Genomic DNA, 16830 nt, shown 5'->3' on the forward strand with positions numbered 1-16830 from the left:
ATCTAAAAGTCAGTTTATTAATGGAGTGCGTCCGGGTGTGGTTTTGAATGGATTCTACTGGGCCGAGTCTGGGTTGGTGCACACTGGCCTGTCTTTCCTAGATTATTATCCCCGCCTTCTGTCTCTGACCAGCTGCCTTCACTCCCAGACGCCAAACCTGCTGGTTCGGTCCCCTCCTCCAGGCCAGCAGGCTTGCTCACCATGCTGTGATCTTTAACTCATTCAGAACCAGGCTGCAGACAGCACACGAGGACACCTGTCCCGAAAGGTGTAAGGATGGTCTTGTCGGGAGAGCTCCCCCTTGAGGCAGTGCCCGGGAAGTGTGGGGTGATTTCCTTGCACTGCGTCCAGCCTGGCTGGGAAAGCAGGGGAAGGAGTTCAACACCGAAAGAAGGGCCGTGGCCCCGTTCGACTTGCACTTGGTCCAAAATGGGGTAAAGGATGGAGATCCTCACATGGGGCAAATAAAAAGAGAGGGAGGGAGCCAACTCAAGATGTTTGTGCCCCGTTTTCCCCCTCGGTAGGCATATTGGGAGTCAAAGAGGTACCATAGGTGTAACATGACATTCAACTACACAGAATTTGAAAAGGCACCTAAGCCTTATGTACGGTGGGTTTTTGAACCTTCTGGTCTAGGAAATTTGCAAGGCTAACGGTTTGGGAGAGTCAAAAGCTGTTCAATACTGCCCTCTTCTGTTCAGACCTGGTCAGGGGTTTGAACAGTGATTTGTACACGTGAATAGTCGTTGCATAGCGCGATGGTGAAAAATTGGACCAACGAATTGTCTAACAACAGGGGGCAGTAAAAAAAAGATGCAGCCTTTATATCACAGTTTTGAAGACTGTTATTAAATAACTTACCCAGAAAAAGCTGTCACAGTCATTAGTAGTGATCATCTCTGAACATTGTCTTTATGAAGGTCATTGTCCAATTTTTCAAATTTCAAACTCTCCTGCAATTTATGTAGACCATTTTTGGAATTGGTAAAAAAAAAAAATAAATAATAATAATAATGTTAAGTAAGTAGTTCTGTATGAAGACAATGAGAAAAAATCCATTAGAATTTTGGTTTTATTATTTTATAGATAATAATCTATACTTCCGCCTGATACTTCCTTCTAACAAGCCTTAGCAGGAAGTACTAAAGGTGACCTGTGTTTCAGGTAAGGACAGTAAGAAGAGAAACTTCAGGAAATTTGCCCAAGGGCCCAGTACTAGATGTGGTGCAGCTGAAATTTAAACACAGTCTGTCTCCAGAACTTCTTTTATCTTCCCCTCTCCCCCAATTCTCTCTCTTTTGGCGGGGGGATTGGGAGAGAGTTAGTTTATTTAATACATTGATAAAACTTATATTATGGTATATAATGTGAGGAAAAGATCCAATGTCCTAGAAAACCACCACTCCATTTTTGTTGTTTTCTATATTTATATTAGTTGTCTGTACCTGTTTATTCTTTTGAGGGATTGTTTTTTTAAGTGTAATGAACTACAATGTTATATGAGTTTCAGGTGTGCAGCATAGTGCTCGACAGTGCTCACGGCAATAAGCGTGGTTACTGTCTGTCACCGTATGTCCCCCGTGATGCCCTTTTAGTCTCCTTGATTCTTTTATAACTGGAATTTTGTACCTTTTAGTCACCTTTATTGAGTCCATCCCTGAGTGATTTTTTTAAAACAATAACTTGAAAGTTAACAGACAGTTGCAAAAATTTAAAAAAGCAAGCACAGGAAGCATCCATATACCCTTTATCTAGATTCATCCATTGTTAGCATTTTACCGTTTCTCCTCTCTGTGTTAAGAAGAAACCAAAAACCAGCATACAGTTTCCTGCACAAAGACAAGGGATGAAAAATTTTCTGAGTCTCTTGCAGATCAGTTATAGTCACCATTTCCTCTTAAATACTTATGTATTTCCTAAGGATAGAGATATTCCCTTTTATATCCACAATACGGTTGTTAGTATCATAGATTTACATTTTTACAGTAGCATTTCACGTACCATCCTTATTCGGATTCTGTCAGCTAACTTAACAATGTCCTTTTTAGCGTTTCTCCCCGTGCGTTGTAAGATCCATCCTCGGCTCTCATGTGCATATTCTTTAGTTTCTTTTAATCTGGAACATTTCTACAGCGTTTCCCCCGTTAAGACATTAATGTTTGCATATAGCTCCTTGCTTCCCATTTCCACCACCTTTGTTAGCATGTTTTTTCTCCTATTTAACTTCAGGTTGTTTAATTTTAATTTTTTAAAGCTTATTTATGTGAGAGAGAGCGAGTGAGCAGGGGAGGGGTGGAGGGAGAATCCGAAGCAGACTCCCCGGCCATCAGCACAGAGCGCAATAGGAGGCTCGAACCCACAAACGGTAAGATCGTGACCTGAGCGGAAACCAAGAGTTGGATGTTCAACTAACTGAGCCACCCAGGCGCCCCTGTGTATTTATTCTGAAAGACAGAGAGAGGGAAAGTGTGCATGTGTGAGAGTGGGGGAGGAGCAGAGCGGGAGAGAATCCCAAACCAGCTCCACACTGTCCATGCAAAGCGGATGTGGGGCTCGAACTTAACCTTGAGATCATGACCTGAGCTGAAATCAGGGGAGTCCGATACTTAACTAAGTCACTCAGGTGCCCCAGTTGATGTTAAGTTCTTGGCCAATTTCTCCACTTTATAGGGGTTTCCCCACCTTCTTAACTGTTAGGCATGTGAATATCCTGCACACTCTCACATCGCCTGATTCTTGCCTTGTCCAGTTTTTACCCTAATGGTTGCAAAATAGGGTCGAGGGATCTTTTGAATCACTATCTGTGGGTGGGTAGGATATATGTAAATTTTTTTAAATTTTTTAAATTTTTTAATTTTTTCTAGTTTACATCTAAGTTAGTTAACATAGTGCAATGATGATTTCAGGAGTAGATTCTAGTGACTCATCCCCTGTGTATAACACCCAGTGCTCATCCCAGCAAGTGTCTTTCTTAATGCCTCTCACCCATTTAGCCCGTCCCCCCTCCCACAACCCCTCCAGCAGCCTTCAGTTTGTTCTCTGTATTTATGAGTCTCTTATGGTTTGTCCCCCTCCCTGTATTTATATTTTTGCTTTCCCTCCCTTATGTTCATCTGTTTAATATGTTAAATTTCATATATAAGTGAAGTCATGATATTTGTCTTTCTCTGACTTATTTCACTTAGCGTAATACCCTCTAGTTCTATCCACATAGTTGGAAATGGCAAGATTTCATTCTTTCTGATTGCCAAGTAGTACTCCATTGTACATATACACCACATCTTCTTTATCCGTTCATCAGTTGATGGACATTTGGGCTCTTTCCATACTTTGGCTATGGTCAGAAGTGCTGCTATTTATTTCTTTGTTTAGTTAAAAAAATGTTAATTTTGAGAGAGAGAAAGACAAAGCATGAGTGGGGGAGGAGCAGAGAGAGAGGGAGACACAGAATCCGAAGCAGGCTCCAGGCTCTGAGCTGTCAGCACAGAGCCTGACACGGGGCTTGAACCCACAAAGTGCGAGATCATAACCTGAGTCAAAGTCGGACGTTTAACCGACTGAGCCACTCAAGCGCCACCCCCCCCCTTTTTTTTAATAGCATGACTATTACCATGAAAAACTGCTTTTTACACTGCAGTAGAATTTCAGTTGCTGCCTACATCAGACATAATAGCAGTTTTTCCATCCAAGCGTGGGAGTTGACATGTCTAAATACTTTTTCCTGTCATAAGTTGCATTGACAAATTATAAAGTTTTATAATGATTTATGGAAAATAAGAATTTTAGCACTTTGAAGTATATGAAATTAATTTTTCTTTTAAAAAGACAAAGCTTCGGGGCGCCTGGGTGGCTTAGTCGGTTAAGCGTCCGACTTTCGCTTGGGTCATGATCTCGCGGTTCGTGGGTTCGAGCCCCGCGTCGGGCTCTGTGCTGACTGCCAGCTCAGAGCCCGGAGCCTGTTTCAGCCTGTGGCGCCCTCTCTCTCTGACCCTCCCCTGCTCACGCTGTCTCTCTCTCTCCTAGAAATAAATAAAAATATTTAAAAAAAAAATAAGCAAGAGAAAATACATTTGCAGTACTGTGCTGTATGTATTGAAAAAAATCCACGTGTAAGTGGAACTGCATGGTTCAAACCCATGTTGTCGGGGGATTACTTTAGTTTCACTGCTGTAAAAATCTGTGCTCTGCCGATTCATCCTTTAGAAAAAAAGTTTTTTAATGTTTATTTCTTTTTGAGAGACAGAGGGAGACAGAGCACAAGCAGGGCAGGGGCAGACAGAGACAACAGAATCTGATGCGCACTCCAAGCTCTGAGCTGTCAGCACACAGCCCAACGCTGGGCTTGAACCCACGAACTGTGCAATCATGACCTGAGCCAAAGCCGGCCGCTTAACCGACTGAGCGACCCAGACTCCCCACTGCCGACTCATTCTTCACCCACCAACCCTTGGCAACACTGATCTCTTTATGGTCCCTGTGCCCTGTCTCTTTACTGTCTGCCTTTCCCAGAATGTCGTATGGTTGGGATCATACAGTATGTACCCTTTTCAGATTGGCTTCTTTCATTCAGTGATACACATTCAAGGTTCCTCCGTATTTTTCCATGGCTCTGCTGTGGCTCATTTCTTTTTAGCACTGAAGAATATTACATTGTCTGCATGTACCGTAGTTTATTCATCCATTCACATAATGAACATCTTGGTTGCTTCCAAGTATGTGCGGTTATGAAGAACGCTATAAACATAACGATGAACACCCATATGCGGGTTTTTGTGCGGACATGTTTTCAACTCAATTGGGTGAGGTACCAGGGAGCACGATTGCTGTTACATGGGAAGAATATGTGTGGTTTTGTGGGAAACTGCCAAACCGCCCTCCACAGTGTTTGTGCCAGTTTGCATTTCCCACGTAACCGTTTTGAAGTCCGCTTATTCCCCAGTTGGAGGGACAAGGTGAACTCTTCCTCCAAGCCCTACGCCTTCCTGACTCTAAATGATAGCTTTGTAACCGGAACCCGCCTGAGGTTTCCCAGTTCTTCTTCTTTTGTTTGTTTTTGAGAGAGAGAGAGACAGAGCATGAGTGGGGAAAGGGCAGCGAGAGAGGGAGACACAGAATCTGAAGCAGGCTCCAGGCTCTGAGCTGTCAGCACGGAGCCTGACCCCGGGCTCGAACTCAACAAACCGTGAGATCATGACCCGAGCCAGAGCCGGACACTTAACCGACTGAGCCACCCAGGCGCCCCGTCCCCAGTGCTTGTTCTAATACTCAAGAAATTAAAAGTTCTCAAAACCAAACAAACCCATGCATGGGATCCCGCTGTGCCCCGGGCCATCGCTATGTATTGCGATTGTGGAGGCCGCCACCTTACAGCCCAGCTAAGGAGGCGGGTCAGGGATCCAGCAGTGTTTAGGTTTAGCGGTTTGGCAGCCGTTTAGCCACGAGAGTTTTCGGACCCGAGTGTGCTTGAGTTTGAAGAGATTCCCACTGCGGAGAAGCTCAGGGCCCCGGGGGCCCTTTGCAGGCTCGTGAGGCCCAGGCCATGGGGAGACTGGGCCCTCTGTGACGTGCGCGGTGGCCCCCAGGGGGCGCGCTCCTCACCGGCGCCAGTGTCCAGCCCGCGATGGGGCGGGCGGGGGAAGAAGCTTGGGCCTCCCCGGCCCCTGTAGCGCTGCCCCTGCCGGCCGCCGCCCACCATGCCCTGGTGGAGTAACCTTTGCTGTGAGTAGTGCGCCCCCCCGTGGCGGGTCCTCCGCGATGCGGCGGGCGGGTCGGCTTTGAGGGCCACCCACCGGACCTTGCCGTTAGTGCCGGTCACCCCCGGGTGTGGGGGCTTCCATCCGGCCTCCCTTTCGTCGCTCCGACCGAGCCGCCGGCTGGGAGGCACGTGGGAGGTGTTAGGAGGGGACCCGGCGGCCCCGGTACAGCCGACGCCCTGGGCTTCAGGTGACCCGGCGGCCCAGCTCAAAGACGAAGGCCCCCCCCCCCGCCCCCCGCTACCCCTGGGTCTTGTCGCCGCGCTGGGCCGGGTTGGCCGCGGGCCGAGCATCTGCCCAAAGCCTGGTCTCCCAGAGCCGCGACCCCACCGGCCCCAGGTCGCACGCTGCTTCCTCCCAGGAAAGCACAGCCCGAGGGCTCGGGGCGGCAGGCTTAGCCCGAGGTGGAGGCGGGCTGGGGTCCCCTGGGAAGGTGTTTGCACAGGAGGATAGAGAGAACACGCAACAGGCCTCAAAAGATCACTAGGATTGGGCGCGCCTGGGTGGCTCGGTTAGTTGAGGCTTTGGCCCAGGTGGTGATCTCATGGCCCGCGGGATCGAGTCCCCCCATCGGGCTCTATGCTGACAGCTCGGAGCCTGGACCCTGCTTCGGATTCTGTGTCTCCCTCCCCTGCTCACGCTCTGCCTTTCAAAAGTAAATAAATGTTATTATTGTTATTATTTTTTAAATCATTCGGATTTACCAGCGGCCAGAAAGAGAGCTTGGGGGGATGTGGGACAGGACAGAGCGGGCCTTGCTTGTCCGGCCGCATCGTCGAGAATGTGTAGCCGGCTGCGTGCGTAACAGAAGGCTGAAACTTGGGATCCAGGTTCTAGTGCGTTTCCGAGCCTCTGCGTGGGCAGCCACGCCGTCGCCCGTGGTTTGGGGCAGAAAAGGCGCCTGTAACGTGGAAGATGTGATCGGAGTTGGCTCTTCGTTGTTGCAACCTAATGTATCCTTGCTTGCCAGGCTAGGGGGTTTGGAAGATTGTCCTGAAAGTCCTGCTGCCATTAGGGACATGGAGCGGCATCACTTTGTGATTAAAGAGGTATTTTAGGAAGCACAGCCTCCCTGGAAGGTCTGTCCAGGTTCCCCCGGGGGCCGAAGGGAAGTAGAAGCTGGAATGAGGGTTGAGTCTGATGTCTGGCTCTTACACAAAACACAAAGGCACCTCCCCGAGCCGGCAGTGGCCCTGTCTGGAAGGCTGTTGTGACAGCGTTAGCTCCTGGGATTACTTAGGTCAAAACAGACTGCAGACCAGTTAGGATTTAAAAATCTCTTGTGATCCTATAAGCCCTCCTTAAAAAAATGTGTTCAGCCCGCACATCACTCTGTTTAAAGAGAGCATCTCGGTGTTTCCAGGCCTGGCACCTGCTGGAACCTTCAGTGGCTGTTTTGTTCCGCCAGTTGCAGCTGTTCTGTGTTTGTCTCTCTGCTTTTGACGGTACACATTCCCGTCATCGCAGAATTTCAGAAAAAGTGTTTCAAATTGAAACCGATTTGGGAGCGTGGAGGGAAATCAGGAAGGAAAACGATGTATCCAACACCCGTTTTCTCCCACCGTGTAGCCCCACATGTCTGCATTGTCTCATACATTTCGGAGAGGTTTGTTCAGGAGTGTTTTCCTCTCATGCTCTTGGGCAGGAAACTTCATTTCTATTTATGCAAATTCTTAGTGAAATTGTACTAGAATGGAATTTATTGTCGGGGTTTAACTTTCTTTCCTCTGGTGTATTTTCAATGGTATACCTTTTCTTAAAAAAAGGTCACATCTCATTTGTGGCATTAAAATAGGGTGTGTGGAAGGTTTTTTCATGAGTATACTTGTATGATGGAAATTTGGATGTAGTTCATGTCAGGGAAATGGATTTAGTGGAAAGAAATCTTTAAATTTTACTGCAAGCATGTTTCTGATACAAACGTGGAAATTTACAGCATTTTTGTATTTGAAAAGTAATATACATGGTACAAAAAAAAAAAAGGGTGGGGCGCCTGGGTGGCTTAGTCGGTTAAGCGTCCGACTTTCGCTTGGGTCATGATCTCGCGGTTCGTGGGTCATAATCTCGCGGTTCGTGGGTTCGAGCCCCGCGTCGGGCTCTGTGCTGACTGCCAGCTCAGAGCCTGGAGCCTATTTCAGAGTGTGTCTCCCTATCTCTCTGACCCTCCCCTGCTCACACTGTCTCTCTCTCTCTCTCCTAGAAATAAAAAAAAAAATAAATTAATTAAAAAAAAGGAAGCCTGTTCCCAGAAGACAGAGGAGGGCCCATCTCCTGACTTGAAGGAAGTGTCCACAGATACTCTCAGAAATCTAATAACATATCTCGACAGGCTGAATTTTTCTTTCTCTTGGAATGTTTGCCACAATGTGGGCGCTAAGTATTTCGTTATTCTTTACAAAGTTTAAAGTTGGTCAGAAATGCGTATTTCGTAGTGATTTTTTTTTTTTTTAAAGGAAAATCAGGAAGGGCACTTCAGATGAAAATAATGAGACTCTTGGTTTTGCTTCAAACCTCCTTCTCTAAAACATTGAGTTCTCTGGTTTTTTAATTTGTTACTAATTTAATGCTACCTTAGATGCTGATGTCAGTTAGGATCCATGAGAATTGACTGTTTCCCAAAGCTCTTCCAGAAACAGGTAGAGACGGTCACTGTGTTATTGTCAAAGGGCCTGTCCACGCAGTGCCATGTGCTTAGTATTAGTATTAGAATGCTTCCTTAGTTTCTCTTCCTAAAATAAAACCCAACCAGTACTGTGATGGAAATTTATAGACATAGATTATAATATTTCACATCAAGAATAAAACTATTCTCATGGGGAAGTAAGATTCCATAAGCTGGGTGAATTTATGGATTTGGGGAAGCGTGCTGTGTTTGTATTTCCAAATATATCTGTATTTCACATATTTATGGATATGTTCTTTGTATTGTTATTCATACTGTTCATACTCACTGAGCTTCATTTTATGCTGTGAGCATTAAGTATATTATTACAATTTTATTAAGACCTTTTCTGTGTTAGCTTTCATTGACTTTTTTGTTAGAGAAAGCATTACATATTCTTATAGGGAGAATTAGAAAATCGATACAAGCAAAACTAAAATAGATCACATTTCCGTCCCCCAGAGATCATATGTGAGGTACGGGTGGAGGTGGGGGTTAAATGAGATCATACTGTATATACTATTTGGCAACCTGTTTTTCTTCAGCCACATCTCAACTCTTTCATTTCAGTAAAAACCCCATCTCATCTAATCCCAAATCATACTCACATATTCCCAAGAGAAGTCAAAAATACCCTTTTGCGGGGCAACTGGGTGGCTTAGTCGGCTAAGCGTCTTTGTCTCAGGTCATGATCTCACAGTTTGTGGGTTTGAGCCCCACATCGGGCTCTGTGCTGACAGCTAGCTCAGAACCTGGAGCCTGTTTCAGATTCTGTGTCTCCCTCTCTCTCTGACCCTCCCCTGCTCACGCTGTCTCTCTATCAGAAATAAATAAAACATTAAAAAAAAAATACCCTTCCGCTAGTTTGCCCTAACTAATATCCAATTTAGGACCATGCCCAGCTTGTCTCATTGTTTTATTTCTTAAATTTATTAATTTAGCTCAGTGCCTCTCCTTTTATTCCATCACACTGACTTGCTTTTTAAACCTTCATTGATTTTTTATTTTTTTTATTTTTTTTATTTTTTTAAATTTATTTCTAGGAGAGAGAGAGACAGCGTGAACAGGGGAGGGTCAGAGAGAGAGGGAGTCACAGACTGAAACAGGCTCCAGGCTCTGAGCTGGCAGTCAGCACAGAGCCCGACGCGGGGCTCGAACCCACGAACCGCGAGATCATGACCTAAGCGAAAGTCGGACGCTTAACCGACTAAGCCACCCAGGCGCCCCGAACCTTCATTGATTTTTTAAAATTTAAAAACAACTAGAATGCACATCCATATACACTTGACCTAATTCACCAATTATTGATATTTTAGCACATTCTCTCTCCTGCCCCCCACCCCAACCTTCAATCTCTCTCCTTAAACTGTCTGAAAGTTACTTGCAGACAATCTACTTGTGTTTTTGTTTGATTTTTGTCCTTTGTGACATTGACGTATTAGGCCAAACTAGTTGTTTTACAGAATACCCTTCATCAATTTATCTGTTTCCTTACAGATTCCATTAAACATTTTTGGCAGGAACATCGTCGGTGATTTATTGGCCTTCTCACTGCCTCCCATCAGAAAGCGTGCTGACAGTTTTGTTCCATTGTTGGGGATATTAAATTTAAGGCAGTACCTGCCAGATGTCTCCACTGTACAGGAAGTTCTTCCTTGGGGTCTGTGTGCTAATACTCTAAACCTGTAGGTTTCCTGACACCCAAAGATTTCTAGCATGTCTGGATTTTTGGCTGAGTTACCACACAGGTATTGGTAAAGAGCGGTTCTTTACTCTAATGACAAATGGCCAGCTAGGCTTTTCCAAATAAGACAACCATTTCAGCTATAGTGAATCCGACCATTTCCTCGCTTTGTTTTCAAGTCTTTTCTATCACAACTTCTTCCCTACCCGTCTTGTTTGTTTCTGATTTTAATGGCGATGTGACTAGCTCCAAATTTATCAGTCACCCCCACCTTCAGAAGAGTAAAACTTACTGTAACCACACTTGCCAGGAAACAGTGCTTCATATTATTTTATAAGAAATATTATAAGAAATGATTTTTACTTTTCAAAACAACTGGAAACGTCCAGTTCAGCTGACCCTACAGATGAACCAAACTACAACATGGCTTTCTTCTCCTCAAATAACTACAAAAGAAAATCCACTTCTCTTATTTTATATGCGTGTATCCTACGTGATGAATGACATAAATCCATCGTTAAAGACAATAATGCTCCACATCTTCAAGGCTGAACAGCTGTTTGCCCTGGTCTAGGAAGAGCCTCTGTTAACTGGCTGTAAAAGAAAAGTTTTTGTTAACTCTTGTCCTTAATAAACAATAGGTGAATCCTGATGCCGTAGAATTTTGAAATGCTAAAATGAATGACTGTAGGTCAAAGTGAAAGCTGTATCTAAATTCATTGACTGGCATTTTTCATAAGGAAATACACCCTGTTCCATATTTACCTTTTTAGTATCACCCTTGATTCATGGATTTTTTTTTTCCATGTTTTATTACCCATCACTGTAATTATTCCTTGTCATGCTTCAGCACTCGGGCCGCAGGAACCTCTTCAAGCTGGCCCCTGTGTCCCTTTTTCGATGTGCCCCTCTCAGCTTTTGGGTACCACCTTTTTAAAAAAAAAAAAAAGTTTTTATTTGAGCATAGTTGATATACAATGTCACATGAGTTTCAAGTGTATGACATCATGACTCTACAAATTTCTTTGCTACATAATGATTCTACAAGTTTCTGTGTTATGTTGTTGAACACCTCCTTTCTCTCGTGGTAAGCTGTTTCTTACACTTTCCCTGACCCAGCCAGGGATTTCCCCCATTGAGCTCTGGTCATTTTTTGGGACTTGTTAAAAAGACCAGCTAGTTACCACATAGAATGTCCCTCCTTAGATTTGTGTAGATTCTTACGTTTTTGTTATTATTTAGCTTATTTCTCCTAAACAGCATGGATTCTAGGTCATGGGCATGATGACTGATCCCGTTCTGCACTGCAACAGAACTTCTTTATGCCATCTGCTTGACCCACTCTTGGTGATGCTGCAGCTACTTATATATTTCATATGCTGGTACTTGAGGGTGTTAACTTTTCCTTTGTGGGGAACAGAAGGAGCAGAGTAGTATCTTCAAACCTGAATGTTTAAAGGTCCTTTGAAAGCGGCAGCATTTGCCTAATGTACTGAGATTTATAAATACTGATAACACTTTTACCGTATCCTGGATTGCCTGACATTAAAGAACATATTATGTTTTCTTAAATATGTAATTTTTTTTCCACCTGTAATAATCTTCTCCCTTCTCCCCCACTGCTCTCTTTTTTCTGTTAATAGTTGGACAGAAAGAGTCTGAAGATGTGAGTGAAAGAGGCTCAGATAGAGAGATGGCATCTGGTTCAGCGGTTGTTCAAGACGTCACAAAGGAGGAGCAGGAGGAAATGCCAGAAGTCATCGAACAGATTCCTTCTTCGGAAAGCCATTTAGAAGAGCTAATACAACCTACTGAGTCCCAGTCTAATGATGTTGGATTTAAGAAGGTGTTTAAGTTTGTCGGCTTTAAATTCACTGTAAAAAAGGATAAGACCGAGAAATCTGACACTGTCCAACTACTCACTGTCAAAAAAGACGAAGGCGAAGGAGCGGCAGCATCAGATGGGGCCGGCGACCACCAGGAGCCCAGCCGGGAGACCGGAGACGCAACAGCCAAAGAAAGTGAACTAAAACAATCCACAGAGAAACCCGAAGACACCCTTCAACATGAGCCAAGCAACACAGAAGTTTCTCTTCCGGCGGAGTCTGGGCAGGCGGCAGAGGAAGGCAAAGAAGCAGAGGAAAAACACAAAGAACCCACCAAATCTCTAGACTCTCCGACCAGTCCCGTGGCCGGTGAAACCGCGTCCCCCTTCAAAAAATTCTTCACTCAGGGCTGGGCCGGCTGGAGGAAAAAGACCAGTTTCAGGAAGCCCAAGGAGGAGGAGCCGGAAGCTTCAGAGAAGAAAAAGGACCAAGAGCCAGAAAAGGCAGACGCAGAAGAACAGGAAAAGGCGGAAGAGACCTCCGAGAAAGGGGCTGCTCCGCCACCGCCGCGCCCACAGGACACCGCCGAGGGTGTCGGCGACGCACGACTGTCCGCCGAATATGAAAAAGTGGAGCTGCCCTCCGACGGTCAAGGGCAGGAGGCTCCCGAAGAGAAGCCCGCCCCTTTAGCCACGGAAGTGTTCGATGATAAAGTGGAGACGGTCGCTGAAGTCCACGTCAGCATGACCGAGAAGAAGGCGGGGGAGCCGGAGGCCGAGGAGGAAGAGGTGGAAGTAGTGGAGCCCCTGCCTCCCGAACCGGTGGGGGAAACCCAGGCGGAAGTCGGGACGGAGGAGCCGGCGAAGACCCCGGAAGTGTTCGCCCCCGGGGGTGACCACGCCCCGCCCAGCGACCTGAGCCCGGAAGAGAAGGCGCCCCCCGCACACCCCGAGGGCCCGGTGTGCGAGGTGGATGTGCTGTCCTCGCAAGAGAGGCTGAAGGTACAAGGAAGCCCTTTAAAGAAGCTTTTTACCAGCACCGGCCTGAAGAAGCTTTCCGGCAAGAAGCAGAAGGGGAAGCGAGGAGGAGGAGATGAGGAGTGCGCGGAACAGCACCACGCTGCCCCGGAATCTCCGGACAGCACCGACGAACAGAAGGGCGAGAGCTCTGCCTCGTCCCCCGAGGAACCGGAGGAGATCACGTGTCTAGAGAAGGGCGTCGCGGACGCACAGCCAGAACCGGAAGGCGAGGAAGGAGCTGTTTCTGACGGGGAGAAGAAGAGAGAAGGCGTTACTCCCTGGGCATCTTTCAAAAAGATGGTGACGCCCAAGAAGCGTGTTAGAAGGCTTTCCGAAAGTGATAAGGAAGACGAGCTGGAGAAGGTAAAGAGCGCTACCTTGTCGTCCACGGAGAGCGCAGCCTCGGAGGTGCAAGAGGAAGCTAAAGGGAACGGAGAGGAGCAAAAGCCCGAAGAGCCGAAGCGCAGAGTTGATACTTCGGTGTCTTGGGAAGCTTTGATTTGTGTGGGGTCATCCAAGAAAAGGGCAAGGAAAGCATCATCTTCTGATGATGAGGCGGGACAAAAAACAGTGGCAGGAGACAGCCAGAAGCCAGACGACAAAGACACAGGACCGGATGCTGCCCTTGCTAGTTCCCAAGAACACGATCAAGGGCCAGGGAGCTCCTCCCCGGAGCAAGCTGGCAGCCCCTCTGAAGGGGAGGGAGTTTCCACCTGGGAGTCATTTAAAAGATTAGTTACTCCTCGGAAAAAATCAAAGTCAAAACTGGAAGAGAAAAGCGAAGACTCTGCAACTGGGTCTGGCATAGAACATTCAGCTTCAGATGTCGAACCCGGGAAAGAAGAGCCTTGGGTTTCAATTAAGAAGTTTATTCCCGGACGAAGGAAGAAAAGGGCAGACGGGAAACTGGAGCAAGCCACTGTTGAAGATGCGGGGCCAACAGAGGTCAACGAAGATGATTCCGACGTCCCAGCGGTGGTACCTCTGTCCGAGTATGATGCAGTAGAAAGGGAGAAAATCGAAGCACAGCAAGACCAAAAGAGCGAGGAGAAGCCTGAGCAAAAGGTAGCTGTTTCTGTGTCCGAGGAGCTCAGTACAAATCTGGTTCATGCTGTGACTGTGACTGTCGTTGACGGGGCGAGGGCTCTTAGCAGTGTTGAAGAAAGGTCACCCTCTTGGATATCTGCCTCAGTGACAGAACCTCTCGAACAAATAGAAGATGAAGCCAAACCCCTAATCGAGGAGGTATCTGAAGGGGAAGTCCTTGCAGAGGAAACCCCCGTTGTTACCAAAACTCTGCCGGAGGGTCCTGATGCCACTGATGACACAGTCATCAGTGAGGTAGAGTTAACTTCTGATGCTGTGACAGCTGCAGAAACTTCCGAGGCGCTTTGCGCTGAAGAAGCAGCAGAAGCATCTGGTGCTGAAGAGACCGCCGACATGGTCTCAGCCGTTTCTCAGCTAACTGACTCTCCAGTCACCACGGAGGAAGCGACGCCAGTTCAGGAGGTGGAAGGCGGTGTGCAGGACATAGAAGACCAAGAGAGGCGAACTCAACAGGTCCTGCAGGCAGTCGCAGAAAAAGTTAGGGAAGAATCACAATTGCCCGACACCAGAGGGCCGGAAGACACGATGCAGACAATGCAGGAAGTAGGCGCCAAAATACCAGAGGAGGTAGAAGTGGAAGAAGATTCTCAAGGGCCGGATCTGAGGAAAGAGGCAGACGTAGTGCTGAAAGTACTTGTGGAAGAAACTGAGACTGAGTCTTTAACACAAGGGGAAGTGATTGTACAGGCCACCCCAGAAAGCTTTGAACAAGTTCCTCAAGTCACAGACAGCGTAGAGTCTGGTGAGTCTAGTGAGCTTAGAACCACTTGTCCAGCTGAGACCTTGGTTGAGGTAAAATCAGAATTTATTCTAGAACAGGCTGTTGCTCCCCACTCAGCTGAAACCCTTACCGACAGTGAGACCAACGGAAGCACCCCAGTAGCAGATTCTGAAGCTCTTAATATAACACAGCAAGAGAAGATGACAGAAATCCACGAAGATCCCGAGGTTGCCTCTGGTACCCAGTCGCAGGTCACAGAAGCAGAGGCGGTTCCTACATCAGAGCAGATGCCTCCAGCACATTCTAGTTTTCAATCCCAGGAAGATGATACAGGACATTCAAAAATGGAAGAGGTTCTAGAACATACAGATGAAGAGGTATCAGTGGAAACCTTACCCATTCTTTCAAAGACTGAAGTGATGGAAGAGGAAGGCCGATCAACCGACCAGGAAACCAGAGACAAACCTCTTGTCGAAGGCCCCGAGGTGTCTGCAGACACTGAAACAACAGTCGGTCAGAAAGAGACTGTGGAAGTTGCTGCCCTTGAAGATGAAGTTACTGAAGATCCTGAATTTCAGAAGAATGATAATATTGAACTCCAGAGCCACACACCATCTCCTCCAACCCAAGTGGAGAAAGAGCTGGTAATTGAAGTAGAAAAGGAGAAAACGGAAGCAGAGCCAACCCAAGCAAGTGAAGAGAAACTTGAGCAAAAACCAGCTGTGACAGTATCTGAGGAGCTTAGTAAGCAACTGGTACAGACGGTTAGCGTGGCCATCATCGACGGGGAAAAGGAGGTTACCAGTTTGGAAGAAAGTTCTCCTGGGCCAGCTCAAGAGGACGCGGCCTACACAGAAACTCAAGTTCAAAGCTCTGAGCCATCATTAACTCTAACAGCTGCAGCTGTGGAGGAGAAGGTCTTAGAAGAAACTGTCAAGATTCTAGAAGCACCTGAAACTTTGGAATCTGCAGATGTACATTTAATACCAGAAGCAGCAGCCTCTGAAAAAGATGAAGACTTCACTACTCAGCCAGGGGAAGACAAGGTGCCCACAGGGACAGAGTCTCAGCCAGAGTCCATACTGGAAGCTATATCGGCCACGCCTGAAGGAGGCATCGTTGCTGACCCAGAAGGAGACAAAACCACGCCACAGAAATGGGCCTCCGAGAAAGAAGATGAGCCGGCTGGTTGCCAGGAAGCCCCAGGAGATGAACCAAGCAAGGAAGATTTCAAGGCTGAAAGCGAGATTTTGAAACTTGAGACCGAGAGCAGTAAACTTGTACAAAATGTGATCCAGACAGCTGTTGACCAGTTAGTAAGTACTGAAGAAACCGCCGCTGATTTCCAGACACAGGCTCAGCCGATGAAGGCTGCTACCCAGGAAGCTCCACAGCAAATTGAGGAGGAAGAAAGGGTACTTCAGGCCTCCACACAGGATGAAACACAAACCACTGCAGCCGAAGAAGAATCCACCCTAACCGCCGTGGACCAAACCCACGCTGACGTGTCCAAAGCTGTGAGTGAAGCGCCAGAAGAGACCCCAGCTGTGGAGGTGGAAAGTTCCAGTGTAGGTGACCAGCATCCTGAAGAGGCAGTTCTCCCATCTGAGGAAAAGAAAGAAACAACTGGAACAGAGTCTATTCCAGAAGGTGGTGATCATGCCGAGTCAGGAGAAAGGATAGAGGAGTCACTCAGTGAATCCCAGGAAGAAGAAAGAGATGATGCTGTCGATGACCCTGAGAGCCGCCCCTCAGTGCTGGAAGATTCTGAGGCCTCAGGAGGCTTAACCAAAGGGTGTCTGGACACAGATGTACCAGCACTGAAAGAGGAGGAAGGTGGCCAGGAATTAGAATTGCAGGAAGCAAAAGCACTCGGGGAGTCAGAAGAAGAGATCAAAACCCAAACACCAGAAGAGACACAGAAGCAAGAGGAAGAACCGGCAAAATCCGAACCCACAGGATCCTAGAACGTCATGTAAGCAGGCTTCCTTTTCTTCTAAAACCCTTTCCCCTCCTCCATGCCACTCGATGGGAAATCGGCTGTAAAGGAAGCAGGAG

General features: G+C 46.9%; 1 protein-coding gene and 1 long non-coding RNA gene across 3 annotated transcripts in view; one reads left to right on the forward strand and one right to left on the reverse strand.

Moving 5' to 3' along the window:
• AKAP12 (A-kinase anchoring protein 12) overlaps nt 1–16830 on the forward strand; it is a 101580-nt gene that overhangs the window by 82893 nt on the left and 1857 nt on the right. The window contains exons 1-2 of one of the 2 annotated variants that reach the window (XM_039240939.1): nt 5620–5718; nt 11743–16747. In XM_039240939.1, coding sequence (XP_039096870.1) covers nt 5694–5718; nt 11743–16739 — 5022 coding nt within the window. In that variant the 5' untranslated portion in view covers nt 5620–5693 and the 3' untranslated portion in view covers nt 16740–16747. Of the gene's footprint in view, nt 1–5619; nt 5719–11742; nt 16748–16830 lie in introns of those variants that run through there. The other variant, XM_039240938.1, reaches the window with a different exon arrangement.
• LOC120237565 lies at nt 2–6522 on the reverse strand. Its single transcript, XR_005529988.1, has 3 exons — nt 6458–6522; nt 862–953; nt 2–356 (listed from the first exon to the last, which is right to left on the reverse strand). It is a non-coding gene; the product is annotated as an uncharacterized LOC120237565 (long non-coding RNA).

This window comes from Hyaena hyaena, unplaced genomic scaffold (assembly GCF_003009895.1).
Source record: "Hyaena hyaena isolate Hyena2069 unplaced genomic scaffold, ASM300989v1 scaffold_184, whole genome shotgun sequence".
In the NCBI taxonomy this organism is placed as follows: domain Eukaryota; kingdom Metazoa; phylum Chordata; class Mammalia; order Carnivora; family Hyaenidae; genus Hyaena; species Hyaena hyaena.